The sequence below is a fragment of the Mesoplodon bidens genome, assembly GCF_964165515.1.
Source record: "Mesoplodon bidens genome assembly, chromosome: 6".
Lineage (NCBI taxonomy): Eukaryota > Metazoa > Chordata > Mammalia > Artiodactyla > Ziphiidae > Mesoplodon > Mesoplodon bidens.
The window spans coordinates 8618239-8645499 of NC_138162.1; the positions used below are offsets into that span (position 1 = coordinate 8618239).

Below are 27261 nucleotides of genomic sequence, written 5' to 3' on the forward strand. Positions count from 1 at the left end.
GCTCAAGCAAAGCAAACCCAGAGACCCGCCCCCCTCAGGTGCTGGCTCATCGCTTTGGATGCCAGCTATAGATAACTTGTGAATAGCAGTTCCCTATGGGTTCACTGAGAAAGATGAAATGAGGGATTTAAAGAGGAATGATTAATATCTGTATCCACAGAGATGCACACAACATGGGCCTATCCTCAAGGAACTCACAGTGCAGGAGAGGAGAGCAGATCTGCAAGCGAACACATCCACTGGGAGGGGGCGACGTCAGCACCGAGTGGTGGCCCCGTGGACTCAGGTGGCCGCCTGCAAACACGCAGCCTGAACGCTACGGAGAACCTCACGGCAAGTCAAGTCAGATTTTATCACCAAATGAACTTGTGCCCAACTTCTAAAAAAAGGCTTGCTGGGGTGTTTTGTTTGTTTGTTTGTTTTTTACTTTTTCAGCAATTTGGGGTTCTGAATTCATGGAGATGGGAGTGTGCTCTCACAGTCAGGGCCGAGTCATCCATCAGGTGCAGCAGGCACGGGGCCGGGGGCTCACGATACTATCAGGGGCCCCCAAAATGTTCTAGCTTCTTTTATTTTTATTTTTATTTTTTTATTTTTTTATTTTTTTGCAGTACGCGGGCCTCTCACTGCTGTGGCCTCTCCCGTTGCGGAGCACAGGCTCCGGACGCGCAGGCCCAGCGGTCATGGCCCACGGGCCCAGCTGCTCCACGGCATGTGGGATCCTCCCAGACCGGGGCACGAACCCTCGTCCCCTGCATCGGCAGGCGGACTCTCAACCACTGCGCCACCAGGGAAGCCCTAGCTTCTTTTAAAATGAGAGTAAAAAGTGAAATTTTAGGTCAGAAAATGCTTTAATATATAATGTTCGCATATTTGTCCTTACACCAATGCAGTCATGGAAGATGGTTTTTAATATTTTTAGTGGGGGAAGGAGCTCACCAAGTGCCCAGGGAGGGAGGGAGTCGCGGGCCCTGCTTGCGGCGCCGCCCGCGCAGACCCCGGGAGGACTGGCTGAGATAAGGCCGGGGAACGGACAGGCACAATGCCCGACACGGAGTAAACAATAAACGATGACGACAGTGACGACCACGATATTTTCACATCTCTTTTTTCTCACCTATGAAAAGGAGTAACTGCTGCCCTCCCCACCCGCAGGCCTGCCGTGAGACTCAAGGGAGACAACAAACGCCAAAGCACTTTGGGGCCCAGCCCTGCCTGCAGAGCAGAGGGGCTAAGACTGGGGACACGGACATCATCCACTTGGACCAGGAACATGAGCGGACATCCCTCTGCTGCTTCACCCACACCTGGCGGGACGGCCCCGAAAGGCCCATCACAGGTACTGCCTTCCTTCCTGTACCTGCCTGGCAGACGGAGCAGTGGAGAAGAGGAGAGGGCAAGGCTGGGGCAGGGGCACCCGGGAGCCAGATCAGTGGAGGAGGGAGCCAGCTTGGGGCAGGCCTGGGGCAGCTCGCCAGGGGTTTAGACACAGCCTCACCATGTCAGGGCGGCTGTCTTTCTCTCCTTGGTCTCCTCCCCGCTCTCCTCCTAGGTAGACTCCCGAATGGTGCCCCTTGCTGCCCTCACCCCCGAGACCCTGAGTCAGAAACCCTGGATGAGCTTTCGAAGGCTAGTATTCCCCTGTAGTCATTCAACAGTCATTCACTAGCGTGTGCTTCTATGCACTAGGCCTCAAGTGAGATGCTCAGGCCAGAGCCCAGAATGAGGCAGCCCCAGGCCCAGCCCCTGGACCTCTATGATGACACCAGCCCATCTCCCCGCCAGCGCCAGCACCTCTCCTTCGTGATCCCGCCCTGGCCTCATGCCTGGGGAGCTCACTCCATCAGTCTCTTGTCAGAAGCCCTTATTTATCTGCTCAGCCGCCTCGCTGGGCCCCAGGACAGATAAGCAAGGTTGGCAACAGCTTGGCTACCCCTCGGGACGAGAATTTCAGCAGGTATCTATCTGTAAGCAAACTGGGGTCCTTTCCCACTGACCGTAAAACTGCCTCCAGTCCCTCATCTCCTGTTTAGGACAAAGGTCCTGTCTGATACAGACAACAGCGTTCCAGAAGCAACCGTTTTTAAAATTTTTATGCTGGATGGGGATGATTTTAAACAGCTTTGGAAATTTCCTGTGAAGTGTTTCTTACGAACCAAGAAGAAAACCAGGAAACGAAAATTAAATCTCTCCTGTCTCTGTTCTTCAGTCTCCCCTCTTGGGGACAAGCCCCCACGTGAGCTGCAGGGTGAGAGAGAGGCGACAAACCAAATGAACATTCCTTAAGATACTGTTACGAAGACAAAATGAAAACCAGTCAACTGAAGTCTCAGCAAATTGGCTTCGGGCAAATTGGCCTGGAGCCCATAGTTGGTGCTCAGATGGGGTTTAATAAGTATCTGTTGCCTGAGCTGCAGCGAATGTGTTTGTCAGGTGATGTCCAGGCTTGAGAAGAGGCACTGCCCTGACTCTGTCCCCTGGCAGGTGGGTTGGGAAGTCGGGAATGAGATGGACAAGCTGACAACAGCCTCTCCAAACTGCTTTGTAACTGAGCATGCACCCTGTGCTGACATTTGGATAGACTTGCCCGGCAAGCACTTAACAGACACAGTGTCCTCGTAGGGCTTTCCGTATACTGGGACATCCCCTGTGACACTGGGTAGTATGGGAGGACTATTAGCACTGCCTTAGATACTTCCCATAAAAGAAGTCTCCTAACTTCTCACCAGGAAACATGTGGCTCCCCTGCCAGACATGAGGCAGCAAGTCACAGGACCCGACCACAAGGCCTCCAGGAGAGGAGGGGACCAGCTGGCTCACTCTCAGCTCAGAGGCAGCTGCTTCATTAAATCTGGATGGATGGACGCTTCTGGCAGTTCCACAGCCTTCCTGATGCTCAGACACTCCCGTAGGCCTTTCCAAGACCAGCTGACCAGGAGAGGAGGGGCCTGGCCTTTTTGTCCCTCACCCATGGCTCAGCCTCACTGCAGCCTTGATCACTAAAAACTGCCACACTTCCTCGAATCTGAGAAGTCGTCAACCATTAAATGGGCCATGTTCCAGTAAAAGAGAAAAAGTACTGCCAATTAAACCCTGACATGCTACTAACTTTAAGATGCCTCTTGATTTCAGAGATCCTAAAACAAGAAAAAAGTGTTAAAAAGTTAGAATCGGGGCTTCCCTGGTGGCGCAGTGGTTGAGTCCGCCTGCCAATGCAGGGGACACGGGTTCGTGCCCCGGTCCGGGAAGATCCCACATGACGCGGAGCGGCTGGGCCTGTGAGCCATGGCCGCTGAGCCTGCGCGTCTGGAGCCTGTGCTCCTCAACGGGAGAGGCCACAACACTGAGAGGCCCGCGTACCGAAAAAAAAAAAAAAAAAAAAAAAGTTAAAATTGAAGAAATGTAATTTGTTTTCAGGACAACACAACACAGTGTTTCTGCTATCTTTGATGTAAGTCTTCATCACAGTCCCATTACTGCCTAGCAGTGTGGCCTGATGCAAGGAAGCTCACTTTGCCAAGCCTCACTCTTCTTGTTAGTAGAACAAAATAGTAATACTTCCCTCATAGGGTTTTGGGAGGAGAAGAAAAAAAAGATACATATAAAATATTGAGCTTGACACCCAGCCCATCGCAGGTAGCTACATAAGGTGCTCTAACAAGGCTTGTGAGGCCACACATTTCTTTCATCTTCTAGTGCCCTGGTGGGTACACTGCGCTGAACCAAACTATGAATTATTGGGGCTGATATTTCCCAACAGACTATGACCAAGAACAGGGAGGGCAGACAACTGAATTAAGGACCACCAACCAACTGGCTAGGTTTATGGTAGGGCATCAATAAAAAGCAGGAGGTTTGGGTGAGAAGGCGAATTCAGTTGGGATGTGCGGAGATCCAGTTCCTGAAAAGGAGGAGGAGGTTGTATTGAACTAACCCTCTGGTCAGTAACAATGATAAAAGCTGGACAATACACAAAAGACAACTGCTTGAAAGCACTTGAAAGCAATCCAAAGCAATAGAAGCTGGAGGAGACATGGTCCTTGAAAGACAGGAAGCACACTAGGGTATTTCCCTACTCAAGGTGATACACAGAATGACAAAACAGAAGGCAGCAGCATTACTGGCTGGGAAGAGGAGAAAGAGATTGGACCTTGAGGATGGAAATTGAAGGGGAAAATGCTAGAAAGGAGAAAGCCACAGAATGAGGAGCTCCAAAACTACTACACAAATTCCCCTTGAATCCTTAGTTAACCCCTAAATTGTATACATGGAGAGAGGGAGAGAGAGAGAGAGAGAGAGAGAGAGAGAGAGAGAGAGAGAGAGAGTCAGTCCTGGGAGCCCAAAAGAAAGCAGCAGCTGAGAGGCAGAAAGTTCAGCAGCTGCCTGAAAGATGGAGTTTGGAGTTCAAGTCCTGCCAAGTTAATGGGGCTTAGCCAGCACTTAAGGCTCTCAATTTAACCCCAGAAAGGCCATGCCTTACAAGTGAACCCAGGATTAAGGGTTATACTCTAGGATTAAGGGCAAAACCAAAATAAACCTACCTGAACAAAACCTAAACACCAAGCCTCCACAAGATCAAGGGAATATGCCAGTAATTTAACTGCCTGCCAGAAGAAAACCCAACATTCTTGAGAGGAAGACAATAAAATACTGAGTCTTTTCAACGTAGCATCCAAAATGTCCAGCATACAACTTAAAAATTACAGGCATGTGAAGAAGCAAGAAAATGTGACCCACGATCAAGAGAAATAATAAAATTAGACCCACCGACGACCCAGATGTTGGAATTAGTAAAGAAGGACTTGAAAACGTGTACATGTTATAAATATGTACAGGGTTTTCACGAAATGAAGTACAGAATGAACGCACGGATAGGGAATCTCAGAAGATAAATGGGACACATAAAAATAAACTAAGTGGCAATTCTAAAACCAAAAGGGTATAGCACCTGACATAAAACATAATTTGGATAAAATTAACAGCAGATTAAATACTACAGAATAAAGGATCAGCAAACTTGAAGCCAGGTAATAGAAACGATCCAAACAAGCACAGAGATTTTTTTTTTAAAGATAAAGATAAATAACTGGTGCTTCAGTGACCTATGGGACAACACCAACTGTGTAAGTGGAGTTCCAGAAGGGGAGGGGAGAGAGAATTGTGCAGAAGAAATATTTAAAGGAATAATGGCCCCCAACCTCCCCCACCAACACATTCCCAAATTTAGTGAAAAATATCAACCCACAGATCTAAGAAGCTCAGTGAATCCCATACAGAATAAATATGAAGAAAATCAAACCTAGTCACATCATCGTCAAATTACTGAAAATCAAAGATAGAGAGAAATCTTAAAAGAAGTCAGAGGGGAGCTTCCCTGGTGGCGCAGTGGTTGAGAGTCCGCCTGCCGATGCAGGGGACGTGGGTTTGTGCCCCGGCCCGGGAGGATCCCACATGCCGCGGAGCGGCTGGGCCCGTGAGCCATGGCCGCTGAGCCTGCGCGTCCGGAGCCTGTGCTCCGAGACGGGAGAGGCCGCAACAGTGAGAGGCCCGCGTACCGCAAAAAAAATAAATAAATAAAAAAGAAGTCAGAGGGGAAGAGACCCACCACGTACACAGGAACAACTACAAGGAAGAGAGCTGACTGCTCATTAGAAACAGTGAAAGCCAGGAGACGGTGGAAAGGCGTTTCAAAAGTGCCGAAAGGAAAAAATCAGCTTGGGAAATGGGAAGCCTGAAATGCTGGTAAGACTCCGAGGTTGCGAGACACAGCAAACATCCCCTCCCAAGCACCCCTGCCTACGTAACACACATTATTCGTGCACTTCCCCCCGCCTCAGCCCCCACCCCTCATACACAGTTATCTCAGTAGAACATCCCAACATTCCCAACAGGAAAAAAACAACAACAACCTGTAACTGTCAGGAAGGTGATAAATAGGAAAACACATGAAATTTACACAAACTGTGGGACATAATGAAGATTCTTTGTATTCTGCCACCATGTAAACATCACACATCTTTTTCATTCCGGTAAAAACTATAAAAAGAAAAAAAGATTCCCTTTTCCTCAAATGCTTTAGTCGCATGACACCAGTCCAACAGGCAGGTGGAAACGCAGGGATGGTGCTCACTGAGGTCAGGAGGATTCCAAGATCTGGGAGCCATCAAGGCGGAGGCTTGATGAGGATGTTCTGGGTACGCATGGGGAGGGGCCTGGGGGCGGGAGAAGCAGCTGCAATTTCCTGAGCGATGCCGAGTGCCAGGCATTGTGCTAAGCGCGTTCGGTATGTTATCTTAATCCTCACAGTAACCCCTAGGAGTCAGTATTACCATTGCCTTTTTTTTTTTTTTTTTTTTCCCCCCCCGCTGTACGCGGGCCTCTCACTGTTGTAGCCTCTCCCATTGCGGAGCACAGGCTCCAGACGCGCAGGCTCAGCGGCCATGGCTCACGGGCCCAGCCGCTCTGCGGCACGTGGGATCCTCCCGGGCCGGGGCACGAACCCGTGTCCCCTGCATCGGCAGGCGGACTCTCAACCACTGCGCCACCAGGGAAGCCCTATCATTGCGTTTTTTAACATGAGGAAACAAAGTTTGAGAGAGAATTGGAAAGTTGCCCAGGTTAGTGACAGAGCTGGGATTTGAGCACAGGTTCATCAGCCTCTGAGCCACAGCTCTTTACCCTCCCCCACCAGCCATCCTTTTATTCACTCTGCTGTGCTGGGCTGGACAAAAGGAGAGCTCCACGCGGCCCATGCCACACATGCCCCCGTGCTCAGGGGACTCCCGGGCAACTAAAACGACCAGAGCCAACATTACTGAGTGCTTACCATGTGTGTTACACTTAATGTGTCACATCTTATTTAATTTTCACAACAGCCCTGTGAGGTAAATCCTTACATCATCTTCATTTTCCACAGGAGGAAAGTGAGGCTCAGGGCTACTGGCGGTAGAACCAGAATTTGACTGCCCAGCTCAGGCTCCCCAGGGGTGTGCCCTGATTGCCCAAGGCCACTAACAGGGCAGTGGGTGAGGAAAGACGGCCATCCTGCTGCTCCTTTCCCACTTGGTGGGATCCCAGGAACTTGGAATTGTGAAAGCAAATCTGTTTAGTAACCAAGGGACTTGGGCTGCACCTATTCCCAGAGCAGGGGGGATGTCCTGGGAATGCTTCCTGCCCCAGGGGGTCCCATCGCTTCCATCACCTCTCTCACCAGGACAGCTGCAACCAACTCCCAGCAGCTCTGATGCCTCGGCCGCAGCACCTGTCAATCCAGTCAACACCAGCGTGGCCTTCTTGAAAACAAAGGCAAGCCGGAACCCTGTCCTGCTCAGAACCTTGCAGTGCTTCCTGGCTGCCCTTGGGGTGAAGTCCCCCCTCTGACAAGGCCTCACCCTCTGCCACGCTCCCCTTGTCTCCTCCACACCGCAGTCCCCTCAGCTCCTGGAAGAACTCATGGTTGCCCTCGCCTCAGGGTCCGCTCCTGTTACCACTGCAGCGTAACAAATTACCACCAAAACTGTGCGGCCTAAAATAACCATTTCCTTATCCTCATGGGTTCTGTGGGTCAGGAATTCAGACACGGAACACTAGGATGGCTTATCTCTGCTGCCTGATGTCTGGGGCCTCAGCAGGAAGACGCTATAGCTGGGGATGACTCAATGGCGATGGGCCTCTTTCCTCCCATGTCTGGGGGTTGATGCCAGCTGCCAGCTGGGACCCATGGTACATGCAGTCTTCACACGGCAGCTTCCGGGTAGCTGGACTTCTTGGGGTCCAGCTTGGTTCATGGCGCCAACACAGGGTGTGCCAGTAAACAAGGCAGAAGCTGCACTGCCTTCTTTCACCACCCAGTCTTGGCAGTCAGGTAGTGTCACTCCCACGGCATTCTACTTCTACAAGCAAGTCAGAAACCACCCAGATTCAAGGGGAGGGGGCAGAGATCCTACCTCTCATTGGGAAGAGTGTCAAGGTCTCACTGAGGCGGGGAGCTATTGTTGGGGCCGCTTCATGCGCTGTTCTCTCCGCCCAGGCCATCCTCCCTCCAACCTCACCACCTGCTAACTCTGACCCATCCTCCAGTTTTCAGCTGAAGCACCACTTGTCAGAGACCTGCCCTGACTGCTTAATCAGACATCCTGCTTAGATACTCCCTGTGCCCGGCACTTCTCAGGTGCCCGAGTCTGTCTGTCTGTCTCCCCTCCGGCCTGCGAGCTCTGTGAGGACAGGGACTTTGCCTTCCTAGTGCTGGCTCAGAGCAGGTTCCCAAAAAATACATCCTGGAAAAGAGAGTCAGAGAGAGAGAGAGAGAGAAGGAGGAGGGAGGGAAAGAAAGGAATATGCCTGCATCCAGGCTGTCTAGGGTGCAGCTCGGAAGAAGTTAGGCCCCTCTCATATGCTCCAGCTGATCTTGAGCCCCCAGCCTGCCGTGGCCCCACCAGGACCCTCCAGGCCCTCTGGAAAATCCACAGGACGGGCAACACCTTCACCCCCGGAGTCGATGTGGGGAAGGTTTCTGTGCCATCCTGCTGTCTGGCTAATGTGGTGGTCTGTAAGATGCTGGGGTCTTCTGGCAAAGAAAACCTTTGCCAGAGGACAAGGTCTGAGCAGGATGGGAGAAGCTGAGGCAAAGAGAAAAGGTGCTCTCCTTCTGCAAAGACAGGAGTGGCTATCCTGGGGAGGGGAGGAGTGCGGTGGACCCGGGAACACGATATGCTGTGCCCAGCGGTGTGGAAAACCCCACTAAAGTTTCTCTCCCAGTTTGTACCCAAACATCATCATCACCACCACCATCATCACTAAAAATGTTTTAAAAGGGAAAGGAGAGTTACCACCAACACTGCACAAGGCTGTTGTCCAGGCAGAGGACAAACCTGCCCTGGCTGCTCCTTCCCAGGACTCGCCTCCGCCCACTCAGCAGGCCAGCGCCCCCGGCCTGTGCCGATGAGCCTCTAGGCCGCTCTCTTGCTCTGACTCCACAAACATTCATGAGCTCCGTCTCGGGGGCAGGCTCTGTGCTGAGGGTGCCGATGGACTCCCATCGTGCGTTCCTCGAAGAGCCAGACGGGAGGTCCCAGCGGAAGTTCTGGGAGCGCGAGCCCTGGCCTGCTGGACGCCAGAGTCCTGAGTTCAGTCCACTAAGGCCTCCTTGCCCTACGCCAAGGCCTTTCCTGCATGACCTCATAGAATCCTCGCCGCAGCCCTTGGAGGTAGATTACTTGTTTTAGCTCATTTACTGATGCATGAGAGGGATGCCCGGAGAGATGCAGTGACTCAATCAAGGCCCCCTCAGGTGGGAAGTGATGGAGCATTTCCCCAGCGCTGCCCCCACCCCAGCCAGTGGTACTTCCACTGTCCCAAGCCACTGCTTCTCCCTAACTTCACAGCCCAGATCCTGCTGGCTGCTGTGCAGACAGCCTGGGGCTCCCTTCCCCAGGGTTTAGAGGTGAGAGTGAAGCCTCCAAGAAGGGCGGCTGATGGGGAGAGGCCGTCTGTGCGGGGCTGCCCTGCCTGCCCACCTGGGGCTCTGCGGGGCAGGCCTGGAAGAGGCAGCGATCCAGGGGAGGACCCGGCTCCCTGCAGCCCACACGCCATCCCGCTGCCTGCACGGCTGGGGCGGATCTAAACCCATTACCTGAGTCGGAGGGGAAGCTCTCTGCCTCGGCAGAGCGCACCCGGGGCTGCCCGGGCTTTTGGGAGCTGTTGGGCCAGGGAGCAGAGCTGGCCCGGCTGCTGCTCGTGCCAAGGAAGGAGGGGGCCCGCCGAGGCCGCCAAAGCAGGCTGGGGCGGGAGGGGCCCGGCCAGCTGGGGCCGGAGCTAGTGTGACATCACCGGGCGGCCCGCCTCTGTCTGGGGCTGAGGGGAGGCCCTGAGCCTTTCTGGGGCCTGGGGGATCCTCTTGCACTGGTGGGTGGAGAGAAGTGCCTGCAGCCAACCAGGGTCAGGCTGTGCTCACAGTTTCCTCCGGCAGCATGTAAAGGCTCCACAAAGGAGTTGGGAGTTCAAATGAGGCTGCCGCAGACGGCCTGAGGATGGACCCCGCGCCCTGAGCAGTGCCGCCTGAGCTCCGGACCTGCAGAGCATGGCACTGGGGCAGCTGCCGGCCCCCGCGAGAGAAGGCAGGTTGTGAGCCGCCCGGCGGGACCCCGGGCCAGCCCCCGCCCCACCCCCGGCCGGAGCCCCGCTGCGGAGGCAGAGCGGAGCAAGCAGAGGCCAGGGAGGCAGGGCTGCTCTGCGGCCGGTCCAGCCTGCGACTCAGGGAGGCCATGGCCGGGCTGCCCCGCTGACGGCCGAGGTGAAGCATGTGAGGAGCTGCCCCGGGAGCCAGGCAGGAGGGAAGAGGTAAGAGCCCACTCTGTGGCACCGAGGGACGGGGGCGAGAGGCAGCAGCTGGCGCCGGGTCTCTGGGTCCGAGAACCCTGACCCCTCCAGCCAGGGAAGGGGATGCTCGCAGCTGGGCCCTCCTGCTTTCGCTTGGAGCCAAACAAGGCATCTTCTGGGACAGGACCTGTGGACACCTGGGCAGAGGGTGGCATTCTGGGGGCGTGAGGTCATGGCTGGGGTTTCGAGGGCTCCATCAGTAAGCCCCACTCTCCTTCAGACAAAGAGCCTTTGGGGTGAAGGCAGGCGGCTCCTGGGCAGGGCTCCGCAGCCGGGGTGTGTGCGCGAGCGTGAGCTTGTGTGGATGGGTACCCTTGAGGGGCCAGCGGGCCGATGGAGTCACGGACGCAGGGCTAGCCCGAGGACTCCGGAAGCTGTCTTTCAGTCTTGGGTTCCTATGCACCCTGGCTGGAGACTCTGCTGAGGCAAAAGCAAAAGCAAACGCTGTCCTGCGAGAGCCGGGAGCCCTCGTTCAGAAAGTTCCCTGGTGCTGAGCAGCCTCTGCTCATGCCCTCAGCCGGGGAGGAGCGGAGGGGTCCAGAGCCGGGAGGGACACATCAGCCAGAGGTTCCTGCCGCTGTGACTCGGGGCACAGCGCTGCCCTGGTTTCCCGGCGGGTCCAAGGACGTTCGGTCCCTCCTCGCACAGGATGGGACGGGATGGGACGGGACGGAGCCCCAGGTCTCCAGCAGGCTGTACGTGGCCTGGCCAGGACACAGGGGAGGATGAGGCTTCCCCGGCACCCGGCTGGGGGACGGTGCAGGCTCTGCATTCTGAGTCCCTTGAAAGCACTCGTTAGATAACATTTCCAAACAGAAATTCTTCACTGATCCCTCCCTTCTCCTCCTGTGATATGTGTGTCATGGGTCAGCTATTGCCTCTGCTGTGGGATTATGAGAGCTCCCAGAGGGCAGTTCGGTTACTTAGAAAAGGATCCCCTTTCACCGGGGCTCTGAGGAAAGTTGAGAATGCCACTTCCGAAGCTGGCCAAATGCTCCCCACATGTATTTTTCCAAATTGAGACAAAGTGAGGTAGTGCTCACACGCTAGGCTCAAATCCTAGCTCTTCTACTTATGAGCTAAGTGGCCCTTGCAGATCATTTAGCCTCTCTAAGCCTCAGTTTCCTTATCTGTAAAATGGGATAACAGTAACGCCCATCTCTTGGTAACAACTAACACTTACATTGCGCTCAAGAGGTAGAGTCCTCACAACCACCCTATAACACAGGTACTGTTAGTCATCACCATTTCACAGGTGAGGAAACTGAGGCACAGAGGTTAAGTGTTGTGCCCAAGGCCACATGGTTAGTAAATGTCGGCACCAGCACTTGAACCCAGCACTCTGAAACACGCTCCACTGCATTCTAGGAGGAGCGCATGGGATCATGACCGGGAAGGCCTTAGCACGGTACCTGGTATGTGGCAAAGCCTCAGAAAACATTAGTCACTGAGTATTATGAGCCATAACAATCAGAATTGCAGACAGAGAAGAGCAGAGACCCAGATTCTCTATCCTGGATACATTCTGCTGGGGTTGTCAGGAAATCCCACCAGGCTGAGCCAGTGCTATGACCACTACTGCCACCCATGCTGGGGATCCTCCCAGGAGCCCGAGGAGGGGGGCTTTATGTCTGGGGCAACTGCAGCACATCCAGATCCTAGAAGTCCACATGAAGGAGGAGTGCAGATGCACCGACAAAAGGACCTCGGGTGCATCTGATACCAGCCTTACAGTAAGAACATCCTACCCCTCACACAGCAGTACTCCCCTGCCTGCTGATCCCCTCACCAGAACCAGCAGGGAGGAAAGCGAGCTACCACCGTGCTGCAGGAGGTCCACAAAGCAGGAGGACCAACGCCAGGCCTGTCCTGGGGTTGCAGAGGGTGAGGCAGGGACCCCCTCCCCCAAACTCCACCCCCATCACCCAAGTCTGGCCACAAGATAGATGGCCAAGTCTGGTGGATTTCACACCAGCCAACACTGATGCATCTTAGCCCCGGACAGTAGCTTCTCTCCTGTGGCTCCAGAGGTCCCTGAACTCTTGGAAGCATTTGGAAATATACGGCTCCACCCGGGAACCACGGTGGCTCACCATGCTCTCTGGGCAGCCCGGGCCAAGTAGAGACTCTGACTGACCTCACAGGCCTGCCTGACACAAATTAGCTTAATTATTACTCAGTAAAGGCAGACAAAAATGTGTGAAGCACATGGCCCAGGAGGAGACTGCACGGTATTCCTGCACTTTCATGGGCGGAGCAACTAAGCCATTTCTCCAACCATTCCTCCATCACACAGTGATTTATTAAGTACCACTGGGCTAAGTAAGGCACATGCAGTATCTCATTTCATCCTCGCTACAAACTTAGGAGGCAGGTTCCAGTTTTAGCATCACATTGTACAGATGAGAAAACAAAGGCTCAGAGAAGTTAAGCAACCTGCCCAAGGTCACACTGTTGGTGATTCTGTGGGATGTGAACCCTGGTCAGTATGGCTCCAAAGTCCACACCTTTCCCTGCCTCACTCCAATGCCCTGTTCAAGGTGTCTCGCAGTCAAGTCTGTTTCGGTTGGTGTCCTAGAGACGCTGCACCATCCCATCTGAAAGCCACGTGCTTACCTGCTTATGTCATAGAAGCCTACCTCTGAGACAGTACAGGCCTCATCGCCACCCCTCTTACAACCAAGCCTCAGCACAGCTACACAGCACGCCTGCGTTAGCACGGTCAATGAGAGGTGGAACTGGATTCCAAGCCAGGCTGTCTTAGCTCAGAACCCTGCGCAGCTGGTGCTCTGTATGGCTGCCGCCCCCGGCAGCTCCATGGAACTCTGCACCAGCTCAGTGGGGCAGAGCCTCGGGCCAGCAGTCATCTATGTGCCTGAGGTACCACTGGTGTGTTTCCCACATTCCTAACTTGGAGACTCCAAGGGCTGCAGAACCTGAGCTCAGGTCTTCAAGGCCTACACCGGCCACACTTGAGCAATCCCGGAGAAGAGATCCGGGAGCCGCAACTGGCAGCTACAGCAGAACAAACAGAACAGGCAGCAGCCCCGCCCAAGGCAAGTACATTCAGCTTCTGGCCTCTCTCTGAGTCACAGCCCACTTTGTCCAAACTGGTCTCAATTGACAGCAGTCAGATGGGGGAGGCGTTCTGCTTCACGACACCCACAGCCCAGTGGGGAGAGGGAGAAGGTGAATCTAATAATCACACAAACGCACAACAGTGGGAGAGCTGTAAGGAGGAGGCGTGTGGCGCTAAGACGGAACTGTGAGATGCATGGCGCTCTCCCCATTTTACAGAAGAGGAAACTGAGGGTCAGCGGGTGCAGCACCTCTGCCAAGGTCTCTCCACTAGCGGGTCAAAAAGCAAGGATCCAAGCCCAGATCTGGGCCCATTCCACCCCAGCCCACTGCCATCCTGGACAAACACACTGCGGGAATCTCAAGAATGAATCAATCCATTGAATAGCATTTCTTTTCTGCGAATTTATATGAAACACCCCAAATAGAAGGGTTATTCAGCCACTGGCAGCTAGGAGTTTGTGGTGATAGATGGGTCGCATCAGAACCTCATTCCGAGGGTAGTTTCTATGACAAAACCACATTCCCACACAACGACCATTAGCCGTATGACTGACTTAATAACAGCCTTGGGAGGGGAGTTAAAATGTTACAATGTCCCGTTCCACGTACACAGCAGTTTTAAGACACATTCTGATCACAGACATGTTAACGTGCTGGGTGTGGGGAGCCAGGCCTCTCACAATCAAGCTATTGTGTTAGGTCGATCCTCTGGTGAAACCAGCCTGTCTTGGGGCCTGCAGCCCTAGAGCCTCAGCCTCCCGCTGCTGCCTAGTCCTCCAGAAAGGCATGCCCAAGACCACCTCAGAAAAGCCCAGAATGAACTCTGTTCTTATCTGAGAGCTGCCTGAGGACCCGCCCAGCTCCGGGAACGACAAAAGTCCTGCCCAAGATGGACCCACCCCAGCCCCCACAAGGGAAAGGTGGGATCTCTCAGTCACTGCTGGACCTCCAATACCCACTAGGGACAGGGAGAGAAGGGATCTGAATGAATGAACGAAGCAGGGAAGGAAGGAGGGAGGGAGGGAGCCTCAGACCCAGACACTGTGGCCCCCAGAGGGCAGGCACCTACCTTGCTCCTGCTCTATCTCCAGCCCCCAGCACAGTGGCTGGCACAGAGGAAATGCTCAGGAAATATGTTCAATGAATGAAGTCCTTGAATTCCTATTTAGTAACCCAGGTGCCATCCTGGTTATTGGGTATTCAGAGGGGGAACCACCCTGACCCCGCTTTTAAGAAGCTTGCAGTCTGGGGTAGAGAACCAGACATGCTGTATCTTGGGGGCTGTGATGGAAGCAGCCCCAGCTGCTTCTAGGAGCTGGAGGAGGGAGGGGGCCCTCCCTGTGAATGGCCAGCTTCACTGAGAAGGTCAACTTAGCAAGGAAGGTAGGCATGCATCAGGCAGGACACAGGGAAGGTGCCGAGGCAAAAAGAACAGCACGTGCAGGGGCTTCCCTGGTGGCGCAGTGGTTGAGAGTCCGCCTGCCGATGCAGGGGACGCGGGTTCGGGCCCTGGCCCAGGAGGATCCCACATGCCGCGGAGCGGCTGGGCCCGTGAGCCGTGGCCGCTGAGCCTGCGCCTCCGGAGCCTGTGCCCCGCAACGGGAGAGGCCACAGCAGTGAGAGGCCCGCGTACCGCAAAAAGAAAAAAAAAAGAAAAAAAAAGACTCTTCAGAAAAAAAGAACAGCACGTGCAGACGCAGGGAGGCACGACAACACAGGCTCTGTCTTTCAGCAGGACACTGACAAGACCAGATGTGTGTTTTAGAGAGAGAGGCCTGGAGCTGCAAGCAGTGCAGAGTGCAGGGGAGAGAGCGGCTGAGGGCAGGAAGGCCAGGAAGGGCTGTGTGGGTAAGAAAGCTGGCTATGGAGTCCACAAACCTGGTTCCAAGCCCAGCTCCACCACTTGGTAGCTCTGAGGCCTGGGCAAGACTTCATCCTTACCTCTGTTTCTTCATCTGTGAAATGGGGATAATCCTAGCCCCTGCCTTACAGAATTGCTGGGATCAGTGAGGTAGGCACAGAGTGGTTGTCCCAGTGCTCAGGGGACAGGCCCTGCCAACAGGCCGAGGTGGCCATGGTGCCAACCACTCAGCCTGGCTCAGAAGAGCAGCTCCAGGCAAGGTCCGGATTTCCCAGGAAGCTGCCCTGGGACAGTGCTGTCCACCCAGTCCCTAGCTGTTCTCTCCCGTCTGAGGCTCCCCCAGCTCCAGGGCTCCAGAGCACACGAGGCACTGCCGGAAATGCAGCAGCCAACGCAGGAGCCGGGCTCTGAAATGGCTTCTGCAGACTCTCCTGCCTCTGCTCTGTTGGCTGAGGCTCCTGGCACAGAGGGCTCAGTGCGCAGGCTTTGGGACCACCTCAAAATGGTTCCCAAATAATGTACCGTGGAAAAGGAACAGCAGCATCCTTGTCCCCCTGGCAAAGGCAACCAGCTCCCGCAGCCTAACCACATCCCCTCTTGCCCCATGAGCTCACAGTACGACCACAACCCGCCTCCTCCATGAACTCAGCCCTGCCCTGGAGCCAGCAACACACCAGTGGCAGGAGCATCAGGCAGATTCGACCCTCCACTGCCACTCTTCCAGGCAAATCCATCTGATCCTACCTGCCTGCTTCTCTGGCTCACACCTGTGTTCCCAGAACCCACGACAGGGCTGGACCCAGGACGCAGCGATACACAATGGCGGGCTGGCTGGGAAGGCTAAGTGGATGGAAGGCTGGCTGGTTGGACAAACGGCTCATTCGGTGGTCTTATTAGAGTTGAACTGGCAGGGTCTGGGAATCAGCTCCAGACTCCCTGGGTACCCACACTGCCTTCTGGTGGGGATGATTCACAGAATCCTAGGCTGGGAAGGGATGGCAGTTGGAGATGTGGCTATTCCCTCCCTGGCCTCCAGGCTGGCGGTGAATCACCAGGACAAGTGATGCACAGTTCCTTCTCCAGGGTTTCTAAGGTGAGGACACCACTGCTCATCCTAGATGCCCATTCTGGGGTCTCACCACTTGGATAATCAAGAACTGTTTCTAACATCCAACAAGACTCACCCTTGTGCTGACCTGAAAGCTATTTCTACTTTGTCAGTCAAGAGTGACTAAGAAGTAATCTGCATTTTGGCCATTAAGCAAACAGACAGGCGCACCTTTTACTCATACTGCTTGGAGAGACACTCTTGATGGAGGTGAGGACATGGACCTTGCAGTCAACAGCTGAATCCCAGTCCCGATATTTACTCCAAGGGACCTTAGGCAAGTGACCTAACCTTTCTGGACCTGGGTTTCCTCTACTGCAAATACAGATAATAATACCTTTCTCCTAGGTAAGGAGACCAAATAGTTTGTTACCTAATCAGGACACTTTTGAGAATAAAACAGGGTGCTGTCAATAATTAATACGATAACGGGTCCTAACTGGGGCCAACCAGCGTGCATGGTCCCCTATGCATAGGGTTGTAAGCGCCAATGAGATAGAGCATGGCTGAGAACACAGTAAGTTCACAACAAACAAATGATAGCTGTTATTATCTATCCAATTGGTCATGTGGTCAGCTGGGCCCTCTAGGGCCATTTCTTCTGGAATTTTCCTTTATCTGGATCCCTCCCTCATCCTGGATTACCAGTTGGTTTGGTACTACCTAACTGCACATCATACATCTCAACCAGCTTTGGCAGGAAAAACTGTTTGTGAACTTCAAAGTTTTGATTTTTTCTTTCTGTCCTGATGTTGGTTTAACATCACGATTCATGCTCGGTTCCATCAAACTCACTCAAGTGCAGCTCAAGTTCCTAGCTTCCTGTCAGGGGCCCGCCGGGCACACTGGGGCCAGGTGGCAGTTCCAGATTCCCCTGCTGCCTTGAAAGGGGCCCACTCCTCAGGCCTCCTGCAGTGCCTCTGACCCGGACTCATACCTGGCTTTCATCTGTGATCACAGGATGATGGGGCAGGGCTGGCTGGGGAGGGAGGGATGGGTTCTGTGAGCCCCCAGACAGGACTACAACGTGGACTAGTGATGAAACATCATCCTGGGAGCTGGATTTAATTCAGGGCCAGCAGTCCCGGGGGTCACAAGAGCTCTCCTGTTCTCCCTCTGCTTTGGAGTGGGGGCAGTTGTCAGAGAACAATCTCCTTTGAGTTTTCCTGTCACTTCCATACATGCAGCATGGTATATATCTTGGGGTTCTGTGACCAACTGCTACTTAGTTAAGCTGGTAACCTTGGGCAAAATGACTCATGGACTTTGAATCTCAATAGTTTGTTCACCTGCAATGGGGACAACTGTCAGCTCTGCCGTTAGCCTTAAAAGCGTCTTTGTGAGAATTAGAATATTGCTGTGATTTAAATATACAAAACTACAAAGACTATGAATGTGACTTGTGCTCCCTAGGGTTGCACAGTGCACAACCTGGGCCACCATGCGCGGCAACCCTGAAATAATGGCTTCCCTCCCAGGGCTGTTGGGAGGATGAAGTGAGATAATGTTTATGAGGTGCTTGGATCATGGTGATAATTGGTTGTAGTTACTATTTTTTTCAGTATTTGAAATTTCCTTATTCCTACCCTTTGGGGTGAGAACTCACAAGATGCCCTGTTCTGCTACAGGGCAGGACACACAGCTCTGTCTTATGAAAATGATTCTTCCCACAAAGTGGCCCCTCACCGGGGCTGCAGGGCTGCAGTGCTGAGAGGGACATGGACACGCGGTGTGGGGTCCCACCACAGCAGGCCAAACAGGGACACCTAAAGCTGCCCACCGGAGGCTAGGTGGGACCCAGACCCTGGGGAGGTGGCCTCCCAGTGTGCAGAGCCCGTCATGTGGCTCAGTCGCACCAGCCCCAGTTGTGGGGAGGGAAACACGTGCATAATGGAAACTCCTCACAATACAATGTGGAAAAGCAATTTCAAGAATCATTTTTATTTTCACTTTGAAGCCAAGGAAAACAGTTGGATTTGCTTTTCTTTGTTGGTCATAGGAAGAAACTGAGGAGCATCTCTTTGATTGGAGTTGAGTTCTTCCCCAGGCCTAAGATGGCTGGAATGCTGGGGAGTTATTTCTCTTGGGATGCAATTAGTTGAATAAATATCAAGAGAGCAAAAGTAAACAAACTCATTACCGTCCATTAAGAACTGCCAAACTTGCAAAAAACTGAGGAGGGGGTTGGAAGCTTTAAGGAAAATAAATTACTCCAAGGCCAAGGGCAGCACAAACAGCACAGCCCTTGGTGTCAGGCTGACCCCAGCTCTAGGCTGAGTCGGCTCTGGCTCTTGTCTGCCATGTGCTCCTGGGCAAGTCACTTAGCCTGTCTGGGTTTTGGTGCCCCCACTTATAAACTGGGGGGAATACCAACCTTGCTGGACTCCCTGGGACAGTGTATGTCAGGCACCTAGCACAGTGCACTGTTCCTTCCCTTCCTTCTTGTAACCTGAATGGCTCCAAGTCACCCCCGCCAAGCCCAGACCCCGGAGAAATGTGACAGTAAGACCCCAAATCGTGCGGCTTCATGACTGGTCCCACCAGCAGCAATGCAACCTTGAGCAAGTTACCTGACACCCTCTTGAGCTTCAGTTTCCTCACCCTCAAGATGGGCATACTACTACTAACCGGCTCTGAAGGTCGTGGTGATTACATAGATAATGTGTATGTATAGGGCCTCGTGAACCTAAAAAGCTGTACGAGTGTTAACCGTCAAGTTTCATTCTCTTTTTAATTGGACAGCTACAAGAAATGCTCTTTAAGGACTGCACAGTTTCTGACTGCATTTGCACGTCTGGTGCCTCCCCACTCTGTGCCCAGCGCTGTGTGAGATGCTAGGGACCCCATGACAGCCAGGACCAGTCCAACCAGCGGACTCCTTCAGGGTGGGAGGTGAGGCTAGACAGAATTCCTGGGCAGGCCTAGCTCTGTGACATGGAACAAGGTCCTCGGCTGTCAAATGGGACAGTTAGTCCTGGCATCTCCTCGGGGGGGATGGTAGGATCAAGGAGATGGTACACGTGCTGGACACACTGCCGGAGTGTGGTCAGCACTCCTCGCCGCCAGTCGGCTTTGCTGGCGCTCTCATGCTGCTATCATGCCATCCCCACCTCTGGTTTTGGAAGCACTTCCACAGCCCTTAGCTACTGTGCAAGGTGGGCTGGATCACCCCACTTCACAGAAGAGGCTCCACCTTCAGGATCTCAAGCCCAAGGGCACAGAACTTTGCCTGGGAAGCCGTGAGAGCCCACACTTGGAGGGGACAGAACTCAGTGGTAAACAGTGCCACCAGGCCAGGTCTCGAGGCCTGAAGCCAAGTTGCCTTCCTGGTCCTGGGGCAGTTACTTGGCCAAGGTGGAGCCCTCGCCGGCATCCGCAATCAGCATCACAGCAGCATGGAGAGGCAGGTGAGCGGCCTGTGGGAAGGCAGCGACGGCAGGCCCGCCCAGGCCAGGAGGGCGGCTCCTTCCCATTGGTGTGGGTTGGGTGTGGCCGCCGGCACTGGAGCAGCTAAAAGTGCGCTGGAAACTAGGCAAACGCTCACAAACTCAGCGAGGTTTACACTAACGTCACTGCAGCCCTAACCTCATAGTCCAACCCACACCAGAGGCTCCAAACACCTTTCTCTGCCTGGCCTGAAAGGCCTGAGCTCGCCTTCGGAACCAAGCTGGGGCTTCCTCATTCAAGTGGAAAGCAGCTCAGCGTGGCCCTGGAGAGCACCGGGTCTGTTTTGTAACTTCCTGCTGTCCAGGCTGCCCACCAGAGAAGCCCCCAGAGGGGTCTGGGGAAGACAAAACCTTCAGGTTCTGTGTCATGGTTGTTATTTTAGGGTAAGTTAATGTGAAAACAGAAAGTCATGATGCTAGTACTTTATTACTAGAAACCAGATTAAGAACATTTCTGTGTAGTTATTAAGAGTTTGAAGGTTTGAGTACATCAGGCCAGGGCTGAGTCCTGGTTCTGCCACCTTCTAGCTGTGTGATTTTAGGCAAGTCACTTAGCCTCGCTGAGTCTCAGTTTCCTCATCTGCAAAATGGAGGGACCTCCCTGGCAGTCCAGTGGTTAAGACTCTGTGCTTCCACTGCAGGGGATGCGGGTTCGATCCCTGGTCGGGGAACTAACATCCCGCATGCTGCGCGTGGTGGCCAAACAAAGAAAAAACAAATAACAACAACAAAAAACTAAAACGGAAATAACAACAGTATCTACCAAGAAGCCACTGTGAGAATTCAATAAAGTAGAAAACCCTTGCAAAATGTTGAGTGCAGGGTCAGGTACACAGTGGGCACTCACTAAGTGGATGTTAGGGACGGTAGTAATAAATGTAATACACGCCCACGCCCTCAGGCAGTCACTTGCCGGGCCTCCCCGGCCCCGCCTGCTACACCCCTTTTCCTAGCACCCCCGACTTCACGGCAACTGTTGGTGGCTGTGTCTTTTCATTCAGTCCACAAATATTCACTGAGCTCCTATGTAGTCCAGGCCCTGTGCTAGGCACCACAGGTGAGGAGTGACCAAAACAGACAAGCCCCCTGCCATCACGGAGCTTCCACTCTCGGGGGTTGGAAGGGAGACACTACATGCCTGATGGTGACAAGGACTCTGGAGGGGGAGGGTGGCGAGGTCACAATTTTAAGTAAGCAGGGAAGGCCTCACTGGGAAGGTGATATTTCAGCAAAGACCTGAAAGCGGCGGTGGGGGGGTGCTGTGCAACGCGGAAGGGGCCGAGAGTGTTCTAGGCCAGGTCAAGTGCAAAGGCCCCACGCCATCGGTGCGCTTGAGGAACGCCCAGGAAGCCAGCATGGCTGGAGCAAGTGCGAGATGAGGTCAGGGAGGGAGTGGGGCCAGAGCGGGGGGGCCTTAGAGACCCGTTAGCTTCTTCTCCAAGACGAGGAGCCACCAGAGGATTTTGAGTAGAAGAGTGACCTGATTTGACTTTTTTACCAGGTTCACTCTGGCTGCTGGGCTGAGGAGATGCTGCAATGGGTAAGCGCAGGAGCAGGGAGACCAGTCAGGTCCAGGCGAGAGGTGAAGGTGGGCTGTACCAGGGGAGGTGGGGAGAAGCAGTAGGATCCTGGGAACAGTCCCAGGATATTGCTATTATAATTTGGTGGTAAATTAGATGTGGGGTATGACAGGAAGAAAGGAGTCAAGGATGACTTCAAGTTTGTTGGCCTGAGCAATCAGAAGAACAGAGTTGCCATTTGCTAACGCAGGAAAAACTGGGATGAACAGGCTGGGGTGGAGATGTGGGGAACCCCAGGAGTTCACTTCCTGATGAGTTACGGTTGAGATGTGCGGTAGCAGTAGCAGCAGTAGTAGTTGAGCAGAAATGTCAAAGGGGCAGTTGGATATATGAGTCTGGACTCAGGGTGAGGCCCAGGCTAGACTGGATGAGATCACCAAGGTACAGAAGACGTCTGAGGACTGAGCTCCGCCCACCCCCTCCCCACCCAGGACAGGGTTGGGGATGAACCAGCAAAGGAGACTGAGGAGTAGCCAGTGAGACAGGAAGAAAGGGTGGTGTTTGGGGAAGGAAGTCCAAGGAGGGAGTGATCTGCCATGTCCCCCGGGTGCTGAGAGGCAAAGTATCAGGGAGGACCAGGAACTGGCCATTTGGTCTGGCAAGTGAGGCCCCTGGCGATCCTGTCTAGGACACTTGGGACAGAGGGGACGGGGCCAGGCCTGATGGGAACGGGCTCGAGAGAGAACAGGAGGAGAGGGACTTTCTGGAAACAGTGAGTGTGGGCAACTCTTCAGAGGGTTTTGCTAAAAAGGGGAGCACAGAAATGGAACAGTAGCTGGAGAAGGGATGTGAGGTCAAGAGAGGATTTTCTTTAAGTTGAAAGGAATAACAGCATGACTGTAGAAAAAATGTGATCATGCCGGAGAGCTGGGGGAGAGCTGCTGGAGCCATGTCCTTGAGTAGGCGAGAGGAGCGATCTATGCACGCCTGTCCCCTCCCTCTTGGCCTGGCTCACTCCTACTCAACACTCCAGGGTCAGCGTAAAGGTCACTTTCTCAGAGAAGCTTTCCTGACCCCTCTGGTTAGGTCAGTTCCCTGTTCTACCCTTCCACTGCATACACTACTTCTGCCTCACGGCACTTAGGGGCTGTGTAATGATGGGTAAGCCCCGTGAGGGCAGGGGCTGGCTCTGTCCTGTTTGCAGCGGCATCTTCAGCAGCCAGCACACCGTCTGGCATACCACAGATGTTCAATGGATATCTAGGGAAGGAACAAGTGGTCTAAGAATAGAACTGAAACAAATCTGGAGACACATGTCTGTTTTCTGCTCCCACCTGGCTTAATCGTGTGGCGGTGATGGGGACCGTGCAGTTACTGGCTGCTGGAAGTATCTGGATTTAGAAGAGTTGTTTGCTCCTGTTTGGGCTCTGGAGCTTGGCTAACACAGACCAAAGCCACGTGACTAGACACATCCTTTCACTGACACTGTTCATTACAAACTGAACACATCCATACTATGTCTAGCAAATCATTCATTTAACAAATATTGCAGAAAGCTTGCTTAGTGCAGCATCCTGGGGATACAGGATGGAAACAGACACAGCGCCGGCCTTTATGGAGCATAGATCCATGAAGAGATCACACAGAATTCAGATTCATCTCCACTGTGATGGGTGTTACAAAGGGCACGTCCAGGGGGAGGCTAAACGGTCTGAGGAGCGTGAGGCAGAGGAGGAGGGAGATGGGACAACCCTTCCTCTGCCTCCCCTCCCAGCTTCAAGCTGCCCTCGTGTGGTTCTCAGGCTCCAGGTGTGGCGGAGCTTTGGCCTGCTGCCTTCAGATGCTCGGTCCCCTCCTGTTTCCTTCCTGCCTCTGCCGGGCCCGCCTGTCTCTTTCTGTGGCTCCCGGAAGGGCTGCCTCCTGAAGCTGCGTTTTTGGAAACATCTGCCTGATAAGAAGGCTGAGCTCATTTATGGCACAGGCCCGCTGGCAGTGACAGGACCCTCACTGAGTCTCCCCTTCTGTTTACTTCCAGGGTTTCATAGTCTCTGCTCTCAAAGAAGAACCCCCACTTTGCAAGGACCATGAGGCCGCTGTGCGTGACGTGCTGGTGGCTGGGACTGCTGGCCGCCCTGGGAGCGGCTGTGGGCCAGAAGGAGGGCTTTGAGGGCACAGAGGAGGGCTCGCCCAGCGAGTTCATCTACCTGAACAGGTACAAGCGGGCCGGCGAGTCCTCGGACAAGTGCACCTACACCTTCATCGTTCCCCAGCAGCGGGTCACGGGCGCCATCTGCGTCAACTCCAAGGAGCCCGAGGTGCTCCTGGAGAACCGGGTGCACAAGCAGGAGCTGGAGCTGCTCAACAACGAGCTGCTCAAGCAGAAGCGGCAGATCGAGACGCTGCAGCAGCTGGTGGAGGTGGACGGCGGCATCGTGAGCGAGGTGAAGCTGCTGCGCAAGGAAAGCCGCAACATGAACTCGCGGGTCACGCAGCTCTACATGCAGCTCCTGCATGAGATCATCCGCAAGCGGGACAATGCGCTCGAGCTCTCCCAGCTGGAGAACAGGATCCTCAACCAGACGGCTGACATGCTGCAGCTGGCCAGCAAGTACAAGGACCTGGAGCACAAGTACCAGCACCTGGCCACGCTGGCCCACAACCAGTCAGAGATCATCGCGCAGCTGGAGGAGCACTGCCAGCGGGTGCCCGCCGCCCGGCCCGTGCCCCAGCCGCCCCCCGCCACCCCGCCCCGCGTCTACCAGCCACCCCCCTACAACCGCATCATCAACCAGATCTCCACCAACGAGATCCAGAGCGACCAGAACCTGAAGGTGCTGCCACCCCCTCTGCCCACCATGCCCACCCTCACCAGCCTCCCATCCTCCACAGACAAGCCGTCGGGTAAGTCCTTCCGGGAACCTGCAACATCTGGGCCTCAGAGCCGGGCGCCAGGCTTCCCTTGGCTGTGACCACAAGTGGGGGAAGAGCCGCGGCAAGTTGAAGCCAGGCCAAAGGCTTGCGCCATCAATCCCCCAGCGGTCCCTTGGGCCAAGCCGCAAGAGCCGGTGGGGTGAGAGGGGGACCACATTCCTCAGATGGATGCTCCAAGGTAGAACCAGGAAACAGGGGGATCTCAGAAGACAACAAGTGTTTTCTGGCTTCTGATAGGAAAAAACCCAGGCCTGAGTCTTCTGGGCTCTGTGAGAGGTGCTCTGTGTAGGCAGGTAGGACGTCTCTCCTGCAAGCTCTCATACTGTGCCTGGCACAGAACTGGCATTTGGTAAATGCGCACGGAAGAAACGACAGACCAGAGGAAAAGCAAGTGTTATCACAGCAGAAGTATGATGAACACATTGTAGGGAGGGGCTGTGGGGGAGGAAGGGGTACTTTCTAAAGCCCACACATTTCCTAGCGTCTGCTGCATCTAGAATTTTCAGTGATGATTCCATACACTCTTAAATACATGTTTCATCTTAAATAAATATGGTAATTCTCAAAATATCATCATGGGGGAGGAATGGGGCTGCTGGTAGGTTTTGAAGCTTGACCCAGATACTGGCGCCGGGCGCTTTCATGTATATTATTACATCATTAGCCCCTGCAGCTCCTTACAGAAGGTTAACTGAGAGGATGAGGGACTTGCTCACAGGCTTAGGATCCTCAGGCTGGGTCTGAATTCAGGCCTTTTCACTTTAAAGCTGAGGCTGACTCCTCTGTGCTCGAGGACTCTGGGGATCCTCACTCCGGGGGGAGCACGAGCCCAGCCCCCTGAAGCTCAGTATCTCATTCATCCAGGACCTCATGTGCCTTACAAATGGGCTGTCATATGAGGACTACGTTCGTCTTTGCAGAAAAGTAACCACGTATCTGCTTCAAGTCAGTGATATTTGTACCACTTCGTTATATAAACAGGGAGATATTTTTACTGAAACTATCCTGTTTTACATTTATCTCACACTTCTGAAAATAACCACCAGTACACTGGGAAGAGCAGTTTCTTGCTAACTCCAGAGAAGGCTGAACCTGAGTGCACGAGGGTGGCCCACGCAAAAGACAAGGGCGGCGCTGTGTGCAGGTCCGTGGGGGTAGCGAGGTGCAGGGCAGAGCATCTTTCCTTGCAGCCAAGCCCTCTACTGGGTGTGCAGGTTGAGGACTTGTGCTCTGGAGCAGACTGACCTGGGTTCCAATTCCGATTTCCCCACTGATTAGCTCTGGGACATTAGGCAAGTCGCTTTGCCCCTCAGAGCCTCAGTTTCCCCACCTATCAACAGAGGATGGATTAAAATAGTGCCTACCTGAGGATTAAATGAAATACTGCACAACATGTGGTTAGCACAGTTCTGGCCCATGGTAAGTTTCAGTACATGGTAGCTATGAGCTTCCTTTGGTCTTGGTCTCTTCATCTTGAAACAGGAGATTGAAATTTAAAAAACAGACCATTTTTAGCTCTGGCATTCTACAGCTGATGACTGGTTCATCGGTACACGTGTCTATTTTAAACCGGGAGTTCCAAAAGAGAGGGCAGAGTGTGTTAATACATCCTGCCAGAGCACCCAGAGGGTAAAACATGCCCGTGGCACAAAATGAAGGCTCAGCTGAATGATATAATTCTGACATGAGGCAGGCTGACCTCAATAGTTAGGCAACAGACCTCCTCTCGCTTAAGCATCTCTGGTTTCTGACTCAACAATTCCAGGACATTCCTGAGCTTGAACTAAGCTGGTGGATACATAGTGTAGGAATAAAGACCTAAGTTTGCACCCAGGCTCTACCTCTTATTAGCTGTTCGCTCATAAGAAAGTTATTTAGCTCTTCTGAGCCTTAATTTTCTCCTCTATAAAATGGGGAGAAGAGTCATACCATCACAGGGTTGCCGTGGAAACTCAATGCAATCAGGCATGGGATATACATCACGTGGGGCAGCCAACAATAGCTGAGCCCCTACTCTTTGCCAGTCACAGTGCTGGACTTGGGGGCTTGTGAAAACGACAGTCCTAACCTCCAGGAACTTAGTCTGGGGGAGACGGCAGATTCATGAATGCATTGGGACCTATCCAGTGCCCACCAGTTCTAGACCCTAAAATCAGCACATCAGGTCTGACAAAGGATTTCTCTGAGAGAGAGCACCTGTCAAAGCCAAAATTTCCAGAATGCTGTGAGAATTTATGGGACCAACATAACAAAGTACCTGAAATCAGGAATGCAGTGAAAATCGTGGGCTGTGCAGTCACTATGGTAACACCACGGGGTGCTAAGTGCCTGCCTACAGGCACTACATCTATTAAGGTGGCATGACTGAGTCTGCCTGCAGTAGAAGGGACAAGTTGGACGGAGGTGGGGACGTCAGAGTGAAGGATCTGTAAGAGTTTACCAGGTGGACTTGGGAGTTGGGTGATTGAGTTACTAGGGGGTCCCCGGTGGAGATGCATCCGTGCAAAGACCCAGGGGCATGGCCCTAATCCTGGCACCTCAAGTAGTTTGGTTCTCCTGCTTCTTCACGTGCATAATTCAGCCTGGACTGTGTGCATTCCAAGGCTCCTGCGTGCAACCAACCCCTTTCTCTCCCACTTAAGGAAGCACACCTGCATGGAGGGAATGGCAGTGATTTTATTATGGAGGTAATCTGAATGCACTATAATTTACCTTTTTTTTTTTTTAAGCAAAGCCTTCCCAAATGTTGGTACTGATTGTAACTGATTCCTTGTGACTCATCTGACCACTGCACTCCCACACGAGGCATTCCCTGCCGAGACTGAGCACCTGGCTGCAGAAGCTGAAGGGGCGGGCAGAGCCTGGAGAGAGGCTGGGAGGCCCTGCCCTTTCCTGGTGTTGGACAAAGGACAGGAGGAAAAGGCAGATGGTCTCTCT

At 53.5% G+C, this 27261-nt stretch overlaps 2 protein-coding genes across 8 annotated transcripts in view; one reads left to right on the top strand and one right to left on the bottom strand.

Moving 5' to 3' along the window:
• Positions 1–27261, bottom strand: part of RALGPS1 (Ral GEF with PH domain and SH3 binding motif 1) — a 286463-nt gene that overhangs the window by 86355 nt on the left and 172847 nt on the right. The gene's annotated exons all lie outside the window — the stretch shown is intronic.
• The window catches only part of ANGPTL2 (angiopoietin like 2), a 34794-nt gene continuing 17394 nt past the window's right edge, over positions 9862–27261 (top strand). Inside the window, exons 1-2 of the mRNA XM_081237323.1 lie at positions 9862–10338; positions 23429–24294. Of these exons, the coding sequence (XP_081093449.1) occupies positions 23478–24294 (817 nt within the window). The 5' untranslated portion in view covers positions 9862–10338; positions 23429–23477. The remainder of the gene's footprint in view (positions 10339–23428; positions 24295–27261) is intronic.